This window comes from Lytechinus variegatus, chromosome 16 (assembly GCF_018143015.1).
Source record: "Lytechinus variegatus isolate NC3 chromosome 16, Lvar_3.0, whole genome shotgun sequence".
Taxonomy (NCBI): domain Eukaryota; kingdom Metazoa; phylum Echinodermata; class Echinoidea; order Temnopleuroida; family Toxopneustidae; genus Lytechinus; species Lytechinus variegatus.
The window spans coordinates 14,764,320-14,781,261 of NC_054755.1; the positions used below are offsets into that span (position 1 = coordinate 14,764,320).

At 35.5% G+C, this 16,942-nt stretch overlaps 1 protein-coding gene across 1 annotated transcript; it reads right to left on the reverse strand.

Annotated features, from left to right (window-relative positions):
• Positions 1-1,558: 1,558 nt before the first annotated feature.
• Positions 1,559-16,437, reverse strand: LOC121429803 (cholesterol 24-hydroxylase-like). Its single transcript, XM_041627036.1, has 13 exons — positions 15,920-16,437; positions 14,789-14,866; positions 13,706-13,787; positions 12,194-12,357; positions 8,912-9,050; positions 7,787-7,900; positions 6,997-7,231; positions 5,944-6,016; positions 5,410-5,494; positions 4,856-4,969; positions 4,168-4,247; positions 3,200-3,272; positions 1,559-1,999 (listed from the first exon to the last, which is right to left on the reverse strand). Exons 1-13 carry the CDS (start codon positions 16,075-16,077, stop codon positions 1,859-1,861), a joined length of 1,536 nt encoding a protein of 511 aa, XP_041482970.1. The 5' UTR covers positions 16,078-16,437; the 3' UTR covers positions 1,559-1,858.
• Positions 16,438-16,942: the final 505 nt, after the last annotated feature.

The following is a 16,942-nucleotide window of genomic DNA, read 5'->3' on the forward strand; positions in this document are numbered from 1 at the left end:
TGCGTTTATATAGGTGTGAGCAGGTGCGTGTGAATTAGCAAAGATATGCGTGGAAGAGTGCGTTTTTATGTGTGAAGTTAAAAGAAGGTTGATGTGTACGTTTGAATCTACGTCTTTGGATGTGTGCGCGTTGTTGGATGTGTGGGTGTGTGTCCCGGATGTGTGTCAGCCAGACGGGTGACACGATGTTTGCTCTGGCGACAAATACTTCGGGCTGCGCTTCTTATATGTGGTTAGGGTTATCTGGTTGGTTGCCTTAGGTTTAGGGTATAGTATCAAATCCAGTGTTGAACAAAGTTGGTCATCCCATTAGTGTGTGGAATTATTACAGCGAAGCGACTGTCGCCTGAGCAAATATCATGGAAGTGCGTGACGCATCAGGCAAAGCTGGTCTGTAGATATTGGTGTGTGTGTGTTTGTGTGCGCGCATGCGTGAACTGAGGGAGTGTTATTAAATTAATTATTTCTAAATGCTTCGAATTTTGATGGTTTGGGTGAAATATATTTCCCGTAGATCTGTAGGAATGTTATGGATTGGAAGAGGCGTGAGAACCCCAAAAAGGAGAAGAAATTATTTATGATATGAATAATTTCATATAAAAAATATAGAGCTTTATTGAGATTCCCATACAAAAACCATGTAGGCCTATAATACGTCCAATTACGATACTGTTTATTTAATTAGTAGAAATATAGAAATGCACATCACATTGACTAATGAAATTCTAATGGTAACTGTATTCTCTTCATTTTATCAAGTTCTAGAAATACATTATTATTTCATTCCAGGAAATGGTACACATGTTATGAAGCAATATTTACAGAAGGAAAAGGATACTAAACAGCTATATCAATTCGAGAAATACAAAACAAATATTTGACAAAATAAAGGTACATACTGTCTTAAAAATTGCCTAAACGGAGGGAGAAAAAAATAGAGTCGGCGATCGGCAATTTAAATGAAATGTAAATTTGTTTAGGGATGATATGGAAGAGCTATATATTGAGATTAAGGGTTGTTAAGGAACAAATGACATCTGCCTAAAATACAGATAATGTTCTACTGCATCTTTAGCAAAGGTATATAAAAACTGGATTATTTGTTTAAAACAAAAATCCTGATACTGTATGAAAAATAAAGAAAATCGGGTCGGTTGGCACATCTATTCTCTCATCAGTTTTTTTTTCAAGTTATAGACCTGTATTCTCGAAAGAGGTTTCAAGTTTATTTGTCCCATCGTCATAATGGTATACAAAACCTTGGATCGTCCAGATTTTTTCTTTTTTTCGTAATTACGCTTTTTTATTAGAAAACATCTTTCGCCAATTTTGCCCCAAAGAATAGGCTTATATAACATTTCCAGAGTGTTTTAAGGAAAACACTAGAATGTACCGTACGACACTCAGATTTTAGAGATATGAATGCAGATCAGGGCCATGGTTTTAAATGTAAATCATTATTATGATTACTTTCAAGGAGAGGGGGCGGGCGGTGGTCACAGGGACGGCCTCAGCCCCCCCCCCCCCCAAAAAAAAAAAAATTTCCAAAACCGTGTACAAAAACGTAAAAATGACAATAGGATTGTGATATTTTGCATAGTCAGCCCCCCCCCCCCCACCCCTTAAAAACGTTCCGCGTCCCCTGGGTCAAAAGATTGAAGTAGACTTAACAGACACAGGATAACCTCTCTCAAAACCCTTGTAGAAGATTCATTCCACTAACATGATCTGCTTTCTCGGCCAGAGTCGGCTCATGCTGGACTAAAATTTGAAATGTGAAAGGATAGTCCAGTACTTTGCAATTGTAGTCCGGTCTAGGCTTATTAAGGGACTGAAATTTGAGTCATAAAAGTCTTTATTAATGTCTGAGTGAGACGTAGTTCTTACAACCGTCTACAGGCCTTATGGTGACTGCAAAGGAGATGTTCCAGCTCTGGCCAGGCACCAAATCAAACTTGAATTTCTGCAACAGTTTCGCCATGATTATTCTGGATTCAATCTGTTATAAGAAGATAATATAAGAAGAGATTAGTTTTCTATATATCTATATCTTCCTGTGTGATACCCATCAACATTTACATCCATGTAATCATTAATGTAAGAATAGGCCTACTTGTTTATTTATTTCCCTGAACATTGAATAGTTGATATTTTTGCCAGTATAATTTTATGTCCATGTATAATGTCAATATTCCTTGTTGTAAATGTGATTTTTGTTATAAGGGCACATACTTATTTATTTCACTGAACATTGAATAACTGATATTCTGTCACTTTAGTTTGAGTTCCATGTATAATATGAATATTCATTGTTGTGGGGCCAATATTTACTTGTTCATTTATTTCACTGAACATTAAATAGTTATTATTTTTTGGTTATTTCCAATGTATGCCAATGGATGAGTGAATAGCAGAGGGTCAACAACTGACACTCGAGTCGTGGAATACCCGAAGTGGAAATGCATCGCTATGACAGAGAATCCTTTAAGGACAAGTCCACCCCTACAAGTAGTTGATTTGAATAAAAATAGAAAAATCCAACAAGCATAACAATAAAAATTCATCAATATCGCACGTAAAATAAGAAAATAATAGCATTTCAAAATTTTCCTTGATTTCACAAAACAGTTATATGCACATCCTGGTTGGTATGAAAATGAGGAGTCTGATGACGTCCTCCACTCACTATTTCTTTTGTATTTTATTTTATGAAATAGGGAATATTCTATTTTTCTCCTCATTGTCAAGTGAAGCAACCATTACTTACTCCCTGAACATATGGAATGAGCGTCGTTTACTACCATATGATTCAGTCAAGTTGGTCCTTATTGTCAAATATATAAAAAGTGAAATATTGTATAATTCAAACAATAAAGAAAAAAGAAATAGTGAGTGAGGGATATCACCGAGTGTCTCATTTGAGTTGTGCATATAACTGTTTTGTGAAGAATAAGCATTACTATAAAATGCCATAACTTTCTTATTTTACTACCGATTTTGATGAAATTTTCAGCGTTTTGCTAATTTGATTTTTCTTTATTTATTCAAGTCAACATGCTTTGGGGATGGACTTGACCTTTAACTGTGACTCTCTAAAGATGATCACAAAGATTGAATTTTTCAATTCAGAGAATCCCCCCCCCCACACACACACACACCCTCACTCACACACACAGCTCGACTGTATTATTTGACTAACCAGTGCAAATTGTTGTCCGATACACGACCTCTGACCATATCCAAACGGGAAATATGCATATGGAGAGTGTTTGCTGCAAAAATACATGAAAAAAAAACACACACACCATTTTAAACAGTTAGAAATACAAATTACAATAGAGTGGATCAGTATTTCGGTTTGTTATTCAGTCACACCTCCATATCACTAATTTTGTTAAGATGTAGTATGCCTGTGAAAAGGTAGACTGCGCCAGTTCAGGCGGCTGTTAACAGCGCCATCCTTCATTCCTAAGCACGGTATTTGGTGATCCTCTTGTATTCTTCGTATATTTTATTTAAAGTATATAGTTAACGATTTCCATTTAATGTAAACTGTCTAACATTGTATATCTAAATTACACATTAGTAAATTATAAAATATATCTCTCATTCCGTCTGATACAATTTTGTCAAAGTTCATTCGTTCCTTTAAAGGTTCCCCTTTAAAGGAACCTGACAAAACATTTGTTGCAAAAATAGCAGGAAAAAAAAGGTTTGAGGAAAGTCACTCAAGGAATAAAAATTCTAAGAATTTAAATCATTTTGACGTCATATATGAGCAGCATTCCAACATATGGCATGATAAAAAAATCAATGAAATGTCACTTTTTTCTCAGAAAATTGAAAATTGTTGTTACTGTACCTTCAGTATATCAATATACAAATCATTTCCTACCAACTCCTAAAAAGAAGAAAATAAGTTATCACAAACCATTAAAACAAATAATATCTATGCCTAAACATACGGTGAAGCTCCTCGTATATGACGTCATAAATCTAAAACATATATATAAATATCAATTCTAATAATTCTTTTAATCTTTGTTAGATTTTTCTCAGACCTTGCTCGATATCTTTTTATCATTTTTTCAAACTACATTTTCAACAAACTATTCGTCAGTGTGAACTTCCCCTTTAATGGAAGAAATTTAAAACCAATGTATTTACCTCTCAATGAACCTTTCTGGGCGGAAGATAAGCGGGTCCTCGTAGTATTCAGCCATACGACCCATGACAAACGGGCTCAACTGAAATGATGATACATGATAATAGAATAAATATTATTCGGTATATAGGTGAAAGATGGAAAGAAATCGTTTGTGTTTGTCGAATATTTTTTTCAATTCAATAACATAAATGAATGATTTCGTTGGGTGTTGCGAGGTTTTGTTAAAGTGTGGGGAAAGGAAGTAACTGGGGTATTATGGGGTGGTTTTGGTGTGTGTATTAATGTCCTCCCCTCTAATTTGCTTATTAAGAATTGTTGGTTTGAAAAATTAAAATAAGTGAATGTCTTAATAGAAAAAGAAGAAAAAAACATGTAGGTAAGGCATTTCAGCCTTTGATGTAAGGTAATTATTCTATTCTTTTTGAGCGAGTGAAAACAGGGTCCACATATTAGTTGACGTCCAAATGATGCATTGTAATTTTTTTTTATTGAAAAGGAGGAAACAAAATATCATTTCAATCAAAACATGTTTGGGTGTATTTGTGTTCTGATTAAGAGTGTGGGTGTTTGTGAGAAGCGTTTTTGTGTTTCACTGTGTGTCTTCTTTTTTCATTTATTAAATATTCAATGATTTTATTGTTATTTCACTTTCCATTGCACATTCCCCGTCAAGTACGCTGAACTTACCGAAACCTGACTTCCTTTGGGTATGACTATCCCTGTGCTAGCCTTGACGTCCGTACCTGTTACTCGATTCACTATAGATGCAGGGGCGTACATCCGTAAAGCTTCTTTCAAAACCTGCATAAAAAGACATTGTTTTAAATGTTTTTTTTATCATTTCCTCTTACGAAACAAATATACAATCATTACAAATTATTTAAAAAACGGACACTTTGTGTTATGTATAACAGACAATGAATTGTGCACGAGGATGTAGCTCAAAACTAGTTAACGATGATTTGACATTGTAATCATATATAAACATAAATCTTAGACTAACATTTCTATGTTAGACTTGTTTGACTCTGCAATGATTATTTGTCATCTGTATTGTGGACCATCCATTTATGATGATTACGAGTATTTCTTTTTTGGGGAATAAATACATGAATGACGAGGTAATTTCAAGAAAATTAATTGAACTTATAAACATAAAAATGCCGCATTCCTGGCGACATCAATCCCATTTTTACGTAGGTAGTTCTAAGAAAATAAAGATTGCAGATGAATTTACTTACGAGATTTAGGTATTCCAGTTTTCCCATGTCGTGGAAGCTAATAAACGTCTGCCCTCCAATCTTTTCATCCAACTCTTCTTGAAGTCTGGAAATATTACAAACATCGGACTCATCCGTTATTTTTGTTAGAATATGAAAATAAAATAGGACAACGTTATTCATATTTGAAATAATTGGTGTCATTATCACAAACTTCACCAGAATACATGAAGAGCTGTGCTCCGGTGTATCTGTCTTTGAAACAGAGGCTTGTGGGTTTGAATCGCAGATATTATGGCGTAATTCCTTTCAGATAGAAATCGATCCACAGTTCGTTGCACTCAATCCTGGTGAGGTAAACTGGTACCTGGCGAGAATTAAGTCATTAAAGTAAAGGAGACTGATTATAAAATAATTTAATAATTGTTCTTACAGTTTTACCTTGTATACGTAAGTGAAAGTGCAACAAAGCTCTACTTTATGAAACTTTGCAAATGGATGGTATGGAAATGATAAAATTTGTCAATTGATGAATTTAATCGATATAAAACTTACTTTTGTAAGACTCGTGGATTCTTTCCTAGCTGCTCTAGCGTAAATGACATGACATTACTTGTTGTTTCTTGACCTAATGATTAAAAATACAAAATAGAATACAGTTATGACCACCCTTTTCGAAACAATAGCTTAATATGATTGTTTATACTATCATCAATAATTATGATTGACATCGTTACCATAAACAGCAAGTCACCAAACCACCACCTCCTCTTCCAACACCACCACCACCACTATCATCATCAACAACACAAATATCACCAATATTACCCTCATCATCATCATTATCATCATCAACATTATCATCATCATCATCGTCATTATCATCACCATCATCATCATCATCATCCCCACCACCATCATAATCCTCGTCATCATCATCATCGTCATCATTATCACCAACACCATCATCACCATCGTCATCATCACCATCATCGTCATTATCGTCATCATCATCATCACCACCATCATCATCACCATCATTCCCCATCATTGTCATTATCATCATCATCACCATCGTCATTATCGTCATCATCATCATCATCATCACCATCATCATCACCATCATCACCATCATTCCCCATCATCATCATTATCATTTAAACATCAATGATCATCATTACCCTCATCATTATCCTTGATACCTGCATTGAAGAACTAGCGAACACGTCCAGCATCTCCTCAATGCCGAAATTGTCATCCCCTTAAGATATTTGGAGGCTTCCAGAATATTTTTTCAGCATGTTTCCTGGAAGCTCTTCACCCATTGCTCCCTTCAATCAATCAATCAATCAATCAATCGATCGATTGATCGATCAATCAACCAATCATCATTGTCATCATCATCATCATCATTATCGTCATCATTATCATCATCGTCGTCATCATCATCATTAAGTTTATCATCATCGTCGTCATCATTATCATCACCACCACCGTTACCACCATGCACCTTCACCACCAACATTATCATCATCACCACCATCATATAATTACCATCCTCAACGTCATCATAAACCTCCTCTCCCTCCTCACCATCATCCTTAATACCTGCAATGAAGAACGTGGCGAACTCGTCCAACATCTCCTCGATGCCGAAGTTTTCATCCCCCTTGAGATCTTTTGAGGCTTCAAGGATATTTGTCAGCATGTCTAGTGGAAGTTCTTCACCCCTCGCCTTGGCCGCCAAACGATTCTCTACACAGCTCTTACCAACTCGGCGGAGCAAATCGCAAGCATCTTTTACCTCTGATTTGGCTTTCTTGACTTTGCTCGTTAAACCGTACTAATAAATGAAGGAAGGAGAAGAGAGGGGGACGAAGGAAGGAAGGGGGTTGAGGGAAGGAGGGAGGGTGAAAGAAATAAAAATAAGGGGGTAAAATATTAACAAGAAAAATTAGTAAGTATGAGTGAATAAATTAATGAATGAAATAAGAACGAAAAAGGAAATGCAGGGACAAATCAGGAATAAAGAAAGAAAGAAAGAAAGAAAGGGTAAGGAAGGAAGGAAAAAAGAAATAAATAAGTTCGAAAGTCGTTCTAATTAAATAAGAAAGACAAAAGAACTAAGAAAAACTATTGGAAGGCTTTTCAAAAGTAGCTTCTAACATTCTTTTATTTCAAAACATATATTTATATCATTATACTCGGATGGTAGAGAAATAATCTAACCAGAATTAATTTAGGAATAATTTATCGCAATGAATCAATGCTGGTTTCATAAAACGATATTGAATGGGAAGGGTTAAAATATATTGATTCTAAATTTCCTTTTTTGTACATGCTATCACAAAAGGTTTTGTTTTGAAGCCTACAGGCCACCCTCCCTGTTTTGTCTTACCTTCATCCATGGGTTTTGAATACAACTCTGTATTGTATTCAAACAGGTTAGAATGGCGTTAGGAAACGGGTTGTTAGGATTATCAAGAACATTCAATTCAAGACCGAATCCCGCCTAAAAGAAAGAAAATACGAAAAGAACTAGAATTAGTTATTTACTTATTTAACTACTTATATATTTTCTTATTTGCTTACCGATTAACTTATGCACTGTTTTATTACTTCCTTATTTACTTACGTATTTGCATACTTACTTATTTACTTACTCTTTAGCTCACATATTTGCTAATTTATCAATATAGATATTTGTTATTTATTTACTTACCTAATTATTGAATTATTTACTTAGTCACTTATTTATTGGTTTATTTACAATTATTCATGCACAAATAAGAACAAAATGAATGTAAAGTGGTCTGTCAAATATCATGCAACTCGTTTGCAATTAGGTCAAGAATGTTTTCTAACTGTCATTATGATTTTAACTTGTTATCATGGAGCGCTAAGGGTTACTCTGAATGAGAGGGACTGAACCGAGCGAGCCAAACTTTTGCCTGAACAGAAACTGAAGTTAATGACGTTTCCAGCCCCCCCCAAAAAAAAAACCGGTTAAGTGTCAAAATGGCAAAGTGGTGAAACTATCTTAACACACACCCACTCCCCCCATCCTCCCTGAGGTATGTATACCTGTCTTCATCACTGACATAATTAGTGCTTGCTAAACGTCATTGTGATGTTATGGGACATGTGCTTCTATTCTATGCATTATCATCTACCGTAGATCTTAACATAGCATGATCGAATTTTTCCTAATGTCTTGTCTATAGTATAGAAGGGGGCTTGTTGGACCCCCAAATTTATTTGAATCCCCAACTCACTTGTTGATCATCCCCAGAGCATTCCAAAATTCTGAAATCTGGGGTTGAAAATTTCCCCAATGGCAACGCTAATATCCAGACCTAACGATTGAAGTTTATTAAGCAAATTAGAATTTTATGGAAATTTGAATAACAAATGTTGCAAATCCACGAATCGCCATTTTTTCAATTAAATCAATTGTATTTATGGGGTGGATATTTCTTTAGATACATCATTTGATAACACTAGTCTCTATAAGAATACTTACTTTGGCTATGATATCCAAAGTGGCATTGTTAAATGCGTCGTACATGCTAACTTCTTGCGAACCGTCAGCTCTGTCTGTAAGATAACTCACTAAGTGGTCCGCGTGATCATTAAATGTCTCAACCATTGTCATCAAGTACCTGTGATAGGGATGTAACCAAAAAAACCAAGAAAGTGCTTCGTCACAAAAAAATCAAACCATAATGGAATCGATAAAGGCTCGATTATCCCATTTAACCTAGTTTCATTTTCATTTCATTTCTTCAGATCAAAGAAAGAAAAAAATACTGTGAAGAACACAGTATACGTGACACACAGTGCGATCACAGTGTGTTCACATTGTGGTCTATGTAAAGCAGTGGCGGGTTTGGGGACATCCGACCCACCCCCCCCCCCTGAGAGTCATTATTAAAATTTTCAATGTAAATATGCCGTTTTTACCTAAGTGTTAGGTGTGGCCCTTTTTAAAATCACAGCATACATTTCTAATGGATATATGTCGTTAAAACGGACTTGTGAACTTTTTTTTTTTGGGGGGGGGGTTCAAATTTTACATGTACGGAATGAACCTCATTTTGGGGAGAAACCCTTTTTCCTTTTTTTTTCTTGTCAAATTTTCCTCGGGAAAATGTCCCCCTCCGCCTTGGAAAATACTGGATCCTTCGGTGATATTTTTCACACTTTTAAAATTCAATATAGTGAAGGTGATTTCACATTGTGTTCCACACTGTGAACACACTCTATCATACACTGTGTTATTTCCAGTAGGGAATTATCTCTGAAGAAATCAAATGAAACTTGGATTGTAGACCAAAATAATATAGCAACATTGTCATTACAAACTAGGCAGTGAATGTGGTCTGTATTATATGTCTTCTTCATTCAATTGGTTTATAACATCATTTCATTATGTTTTATATCATTGCAATTTTTAAATACATTTCTGTTCAATATGTGGCATATTTTATCTATTTGTTATTCATGACATAAACTTGATCCTACTTCACTTTAGAACATTTATACATTTCACTTTATGATTATTTGCAATTTAGGTCTTCATCTAAATATATATCTTCTTGCATTTTGTTTCTTTAAACGTGAATTCTGACGAGTACGCATTAAACGAAAGCTTGGTCGTTCGCAAACATTTTTTTTCTGGGGTCAAGACGCATAAGCATTATAAAAAAAACCGAGGGAACGAAGGAACTGAGCTTGTCATTGAGGCGCTTTTGCACTAGTGAAATTGAAGGATTTCGTTCACACTTTTGGTGAATTTCGTGAAAACTTTCAATTAAGCCAAAATAGAATTTTCAAAATTATGCCCATGCCCTATACCGACATGGAGGAATAAAAGCTAAGTACTAACCTTGCGGAGGTTTCTTAAAACTGTAAGTTTACGAGTGATTTTACGAACAACTGGTGATCATTTATTGTGCGATTTGGTGTATCCCTGTGTATTTGACTTACCACCTATGAACATGTTCCAGACGTGCGTTAAGTAATGCATAACGTCAGATAGCATTTACCCTATATTGTGTCAAAAAAGAACACGCATGTTTGTTGGGTAAGATTTTGTCCCATGATATGCATGATTTATGGGTAAATTTCAAGGAAGCATTGGGTAAATTTCAAGGAAATATTAGGTTTCATTTTGCCCAACATGTTCCTCATTTGGCCAATATTGGGTAAACTGTTTTGAAAGTGTACAAAGAGTTATGATTGATCGGATCAACCTTATGATTGATCGGATCAACCTTATGATTGATCTGATCAACCTCAGCTATGGAAAGCCAGTGCACGTCAACATCTAAAAGCATGTTTGTTTCAGAATGTTTTCTAGATATGATGTATACTGATTATATTCCAGGCGCGGATCCAGGAGTGGGCCGAGCCGGCCCCGCCCCCCCCCCCTATTTTTTGACAACCTGCAGAAAAAGTGTACTCTTTAACCTGATAGAAACTATGAAAAACAGAAAGAAGGGTAAGAAAGAGTATCATGATGTGTAATTTACAGCCTCGTAACGGCCGGCCCGACCCCGAAAGGAAACAAGAAAAAGGTGAGGGGAAGAATTGGAAAATATACTATATTTCAAAATTTTCGCTCGCGCTTTGCGCTCGCATTGTCTGTGTAATGAATCCCATTCAAGAGGATTAAATGGCACTTATATATCCAGTTCTGAAATCAATTTTCACACAATATTTTAGCTCGCACATCAAGCTTTCATTATTTTGTTTGATTTACACAAATTGTTTACATGTATCAAAATTTTGTTTGATTTGTGACTTACCTATTCTCTTTGGAAATTCTTACCAAAATTTGTCAAAATGCTCCTTTATCATGTCAGTATATCAAAAAATTAAGCTCGTGCTTCGCGCTCGCATTTAATAGTTTGAGACACACAGCTTGTTCTTTATTTGAATAAAAACGCACTTAGACTGTCCAGTTTTCAGGTCGGAATATCATAATATATTGAGCTCGCGCTTCACACTCTCATTATTTAATTGGTGATACTTTTATCCTCTTCATTAATCACTAAAAACAGTCCTAATTGAGTCCCTTCTCACGTTGTTATAGTAAAATTTTGGCTCTCGCTTCGCGCTCGCATTGTTTAGCTTGATACCTATCTTTTTCATGATTATAAAATCTCCTAAGAATCTTCAGGTCTAAGGACAAAAATATCAAAGAATTTGAGCTCGCGCTTCGCGCTCGCATTATATATTAAGACCACTTGAGATACTTTATCTTATTTAGAACAATAAAACAACATGCACTTAAAACTTTAATCTTTAATTAGGACTACCCCCAGAAAAAAAAATCAGATTATAGCGGTCAATCGAGAAAAATGTTGATGAAAATATTTTCGCCCCCCCCCCCTATTGGCGAAAGCTGGATCCGCCACTGTATTCATTGTTGTGTTGACAATTTGATGTTTTGTTTACAAAAAAAATGTTCAAAATTTTGGTACGAAAATGATGGCAATGGTAGATTTCCATATAGATGAGATTGATCGAATCAATCGCAACTCTTTGTAGGACGGTGCCCAGGGGAGCGCTTCATCAAAATTTTTGTTCGACAATTTGTCAGATCTTATATCTCTCCTTGATTGTGATTGGCTTGGAGGCACTGTTACTATGGTAACTGGCAGATAAAGAGGGACTGGTCGGATAAAAACGTCTGACAAGTCCTTTCATGAAACGCTTCCCTTGTCTCCTTCGTCATTCAGGCCTTTGTTTATATATCAATTTAGAAAAATTCATAACTTTAGAAAATGTTTAAATTTACTTTCTATTGAAGGCTGGATTGAGCATTGCACGATGTATTTTCCATCTGGCATGGTTAGCTTCCGTTATAAGACCATTGCCCATGAAACGATTTCCTAAGAGGGTTCCCATGATACCATAGGGGACATACGGTTTCCAATGAACACTCGGCTTCCCAAGAATCTCCTAGAAAGTACCACAGAGAAAAAAAATTTAGCTGACATATTTTTGAATTGATAAAGTAATTATTATGCTAAAGGTGATGGTGATGATGCTGCTGCTGATGATGACAGTAATGATGTTGATGATGATGATGAAGGTGATGATGATGAGGAGGAGGAGGAGGAGCAGGATGAGGATGATGATGATAATATATGACATTGACACTCGGCTTCCCGAGAATCTCCTAAAAATTAAAAGTATCACAGAGAAATAATTTTCAGTTGACAGAATATTGGATTGGTAGTGTTAGAATCAAAATAATTACTGATTTGCATGACAATAAGAAAAAAATATAGTTACAATCTAGAAAATAAAACAGAAAACAAGCAAAATCAGATATTCTAAAAAATAATCGCGAAGGAGCCCCCTCCCCTGCAAAAAGTCGCGAATAGTCTTTGAAACTCTGGCATCCGAATGAAATAGACATGATGGTGATTATATTGTTGACATTAGTAATAATCAAATAGTAATAATGTCAATAATACTAATAATATAATGATATCCCGGGGGGCACTTACATTGACGAGTGGATACCATGCGCGACCAAAAAAACACGTAAAAAGGATGTCTTTTTCACGATAGGGCACGTTACGTACGTAACGTGATAAGGGTGTCAAAAACACAAAAATAATGAAAAAAGGGTATCTATTTCGCTAGGAAGATTACGTGTTTAGGGTCGAATTTGCGGGGATGATAAAACAAAATTAAAATGTTTTATAAAGGATGTCCTTTTTGCCCCAACACTTCGTGTTTAGAGTCCGATTTGCGCGAGGTGTAGAAGGACGTGGGTACTAAACCAAATAAGGTAAAGCCGACGACCGAAGGACCCGTAACAATAAAACATTCCTGTACTTGTTTAGGGGTTCATTTCAGGTAATATTTGCCAAGAGTATCGTTTTGTTTCCAATACTTGTTAAGGGTAGGGTTTCACACGCCAGTACTTGTTAAGGGGTGCATTTTCAGAATATGGAAATTACGTGTTTAGGGTGCTTTTCGAGACCCCATGGTCGCGCATGGTATCCACTCGTGAATGGAAGTGGCCCCCCGGGAATGATATATTATTAATGATAAGAAATAAAAACGATTTTAGTTAAAGAAAGAAAATAGTTAATGTGATACATATTTTCTTAGCATAGGAAATAAAATAAGTAAGCTTATTAATTAAAAAGCTGAAAGAGCAACAACACTAAAAATAACAACATCAACACGAAACCAGCATCATAACATTATGAGATTGAGTATAGTCAGAAATGATGAAGAGAAGAAGATTTTATACAGAAAGCAAAGCCATACTATTTTGCCATTCACTTACCTTGACCACATCTGGATCTAATGCAACAACAATATATCGATGAAGTATCGAATATCTGAACACAGTCCCATATTCCGCCTGCCTGACAACATAATATAAAAAACAGTAGTAATTATTTTTAGCAATAATCCTTAAAAAAATCATATATCGCTTGAGGCATTGTTTTTAAGCGCAGCATTTAGTGTCCTGCTATTACCCCAGCTTGCACGCTTGATCAGGTACTCGAGGAATTTCGTTCAACCCATCCCCACCACACCCGGGTTGAGAGTGACAAATGAACATAAACATCTTGCAAAGAGAGAGTTTTATACGTGAAAGAGAAAGGTAATTCCCCCAGTAACGCGTGTTAGTTCTATAATTATGAAAATTAACTAAGAGCAAGAATCTATTCGTGTTCTGTAACATATAATTTGTAAATGATCTAAAAAACACCACGAATAATTCATTTTTACTCCTATACTAGAACATATCCGAAGGAGAGGATTATGAGACTCTGGGATGCAGATAGGGCGATGGGAGCACACCATCGCCCCAGGGTTTATCTGGGGGCATGGCTGTACCAAGATTTTTTTTTGCTGGGGGCAGCACGTGTATTTTTTTTCCAAAAACAATTCGAAAGCGATGGATCGAAGCGACCGAGCTTGCCATTGGTGCATACTTTTGGTCAATTTTGTAAAACTTTTTAGTAAACACTGTAATTTTTCAAAATTTGCCCCCCTCCCCCCCCCCACTGCGTACTGGGGTGCTGGATGTGTTACACACGATAATTATAAAACATCCCCTGGAAATCAATTTGAAACTTCTTTTTTGTGGACTGATTTATATTTTCTTGTCAAAATTTCAACTAGACCAGCACCCTCGTCCCATATCAAAATTCATTCCCAGGCCCATAGAGGATTGTGAATGAATGAATAAATAAATAAATAAATAAAAAATAAATAAAACAGAATAAATAATAGATGAATGAATAAATAAATAGATAAATAAACGAATGAACAAACAAATAATAAATAAATAAATAAAATAAACAAATAAATGAATAATATATGGCACATAATAGTATGCATATATTTTTTCTCTCACCATTTCATCAACAGATCAAGTTTGTTGTTCCCCTTTTCAAGAAATTCCCGTACTTCCTGGAGGCAACCATAAATGACACTGAAAAAATTGAAAAAAAAAGTCATGTTGAAAATGGAGTGACAATTGTTATTTAATCAGCTTACATTTCAGATTTCCATGACACAATTCTGCCAAACGCATTAGACAACAAAGTCAGATCTAAATTACGATTAACAGACATACAGAGCGTATCAAAAATGTTTACACTTTGAAAAAAATCCTATAAATGAAAAAAAAGCAATACCCTGACCAGGGGCGGATCCAGGATCTTCCAAGGGGGAGGGGGTATTTTCCCAAGGAAAAATTCGACAAGCAAAAAGAAAAAAAAGGTTTTAATCAACGATTGGGTACATTTCGCGAACGAAAAAATTTGACAAGCAAAAAATTGAAATAAAAATGTCCCCACTTTCAAAATGGAAAGGCAGACTTACATCATTTTTTTTATTGTGCCTCTCAAAGGGGATGGGGGCACGAGCCGACTGTTCCCCCCCCCTCCCTGAGGATATCCGCCAGTGATCCTGACCTCTTTCATCAATTATACTTTAATTGAAATTAAAGATAAAATAAATGAATAAATTTAAATAAATACACGAATAACTAAGTAAGTAAATAAACACATAAGCAAATAAATAAAATGAAAATAAGGAAGGGAGGGGAAAAAAGGTTTCACAAGAGTAACTGGTTAAAAATAGACAAATCGAAATAAGGTATTGCTAGAAACTACACTGCAAGAAATATTTGGTGAAATTTTTACCACGTGCCACGAGGGTAATTATGTGTCTAACCAATTTGGGGCAGTATTTTACCCAATGCGGGAATTAAGCATATTGTTCAGTAAGGTTGCAAAATAAGCAGCAAAATTTTCATCACACTGGATAAATAAAAATGCCCAAAAGAAATGTCAAATGTTGGTTGATTGGACACATATAATTACCCTCATGGAGCATTTTTACCCAATATTTTTTTGAGTGTAGAATGTCGTCATGTACTAACACTGTCTTGACTCGAATGCCCGCGTCTCGTGAAAATCCGTAAAAATCCATCCTAATCTTGATTGTATTTTAAAACTTTATCACATGGGTGTGTTCTCACCTGCTTCGTTTGGGTCCCGGAATGTGCCTAAACTTCCATCCTTGATGAAGAACGACGAGAAAGAATAGAACAATGCATGATAGTAATAGGAAGATACACAGGTATAAAACTAGAGAGATGACTGATGTCAAATGAAATCCGGATGATAAGACTTCCATCTCTGTTCAATCCTCCTCCTTTCTCTTCTTTAAGTTGATCTTCTTCTTGATTCTCCTGCGCCTTCTTCACTCTTGACGATTCCTGTAGGTTTACTACGTATGATGGGCATTAGGCAAAATATAGTCTGCTTGAAGATCCAAGACGATATATTATCAGAAACAAAATCACAAAGTTGTTTCCAGAAATTATTGTAGAACAACGGTAATTTGGAGAGAAAAGTCATGTAAGTCCAGAACGCTTGTGTGATCCTATACGATCTCTGGAGGTTATGAGGTTTCTTTACACATGGGTTGACTGTAAGGTAAAAACCCCTTAATCATTCCCATCTCAATCCACTGTCTTCTTAAATGTGAGGATACAAGCGTGAATGAAGTATGGATTAACCTTCTTCAAGACTGACTGTGTGATATAAAGTATAATATTTATTACATACCAAGGTTTTTTTTATTAAAAAACATTTTAGTCGAGATTTGTACTGCTACAATATTCCGTATGTCATAATGAAATGAAAGAATAGAGTGCAGAAAGGAAGTGGAATATATCACATTTCATATTGGAATACTTGGAGGAGAATAATGTAATTTGAAAGTTTGTTTTTTGCGTCATGATTTCGTGGGCATTGTAACAGTTAGTACAAGCACGTACGCTCTGCACCTGAGAGGATTGCCGCACAATGAAATATGAAAAGAATTACGTAACAGGCTGGTATGAATGTTTGCTAAAGGTTGAAAAGAATCACAGTGTGTATGCATACCACTATTCGTTTCTTTATACGGTTTCTTGGTCTCTGTCTTTCTTTATCTCTCATCGGAATCTCATCTCATTTCTTAACATAACGGGAAAACAGAAGAGATAACATAGAAA

Excerpts from the sequence above, each read along its gene's own strand:
- LOC121429803 (XM_041627036.1), bottom strand. The coding sequence starts at position 16,077 with ATGGAAGTCTTATCATCCGGATTTCATTTGACATCAGTCATCTCTCTA. Across the intron at positions 12,358-13,705 it reads TAGATCCAGATGTGGTCAAG|GAGATTCTTGGGAAGCCGAG; the intron begins GTAAGTGAATGG and ends GGTACTTTCTAG. Across the intron at positions 6,017-6,996 it reads CGCCACGTTCTTCATTGCAG|GTCAAGAAACAACAAGTAAT; the intron begins GTATTAAGGATG and ends TTTAATCATTAG.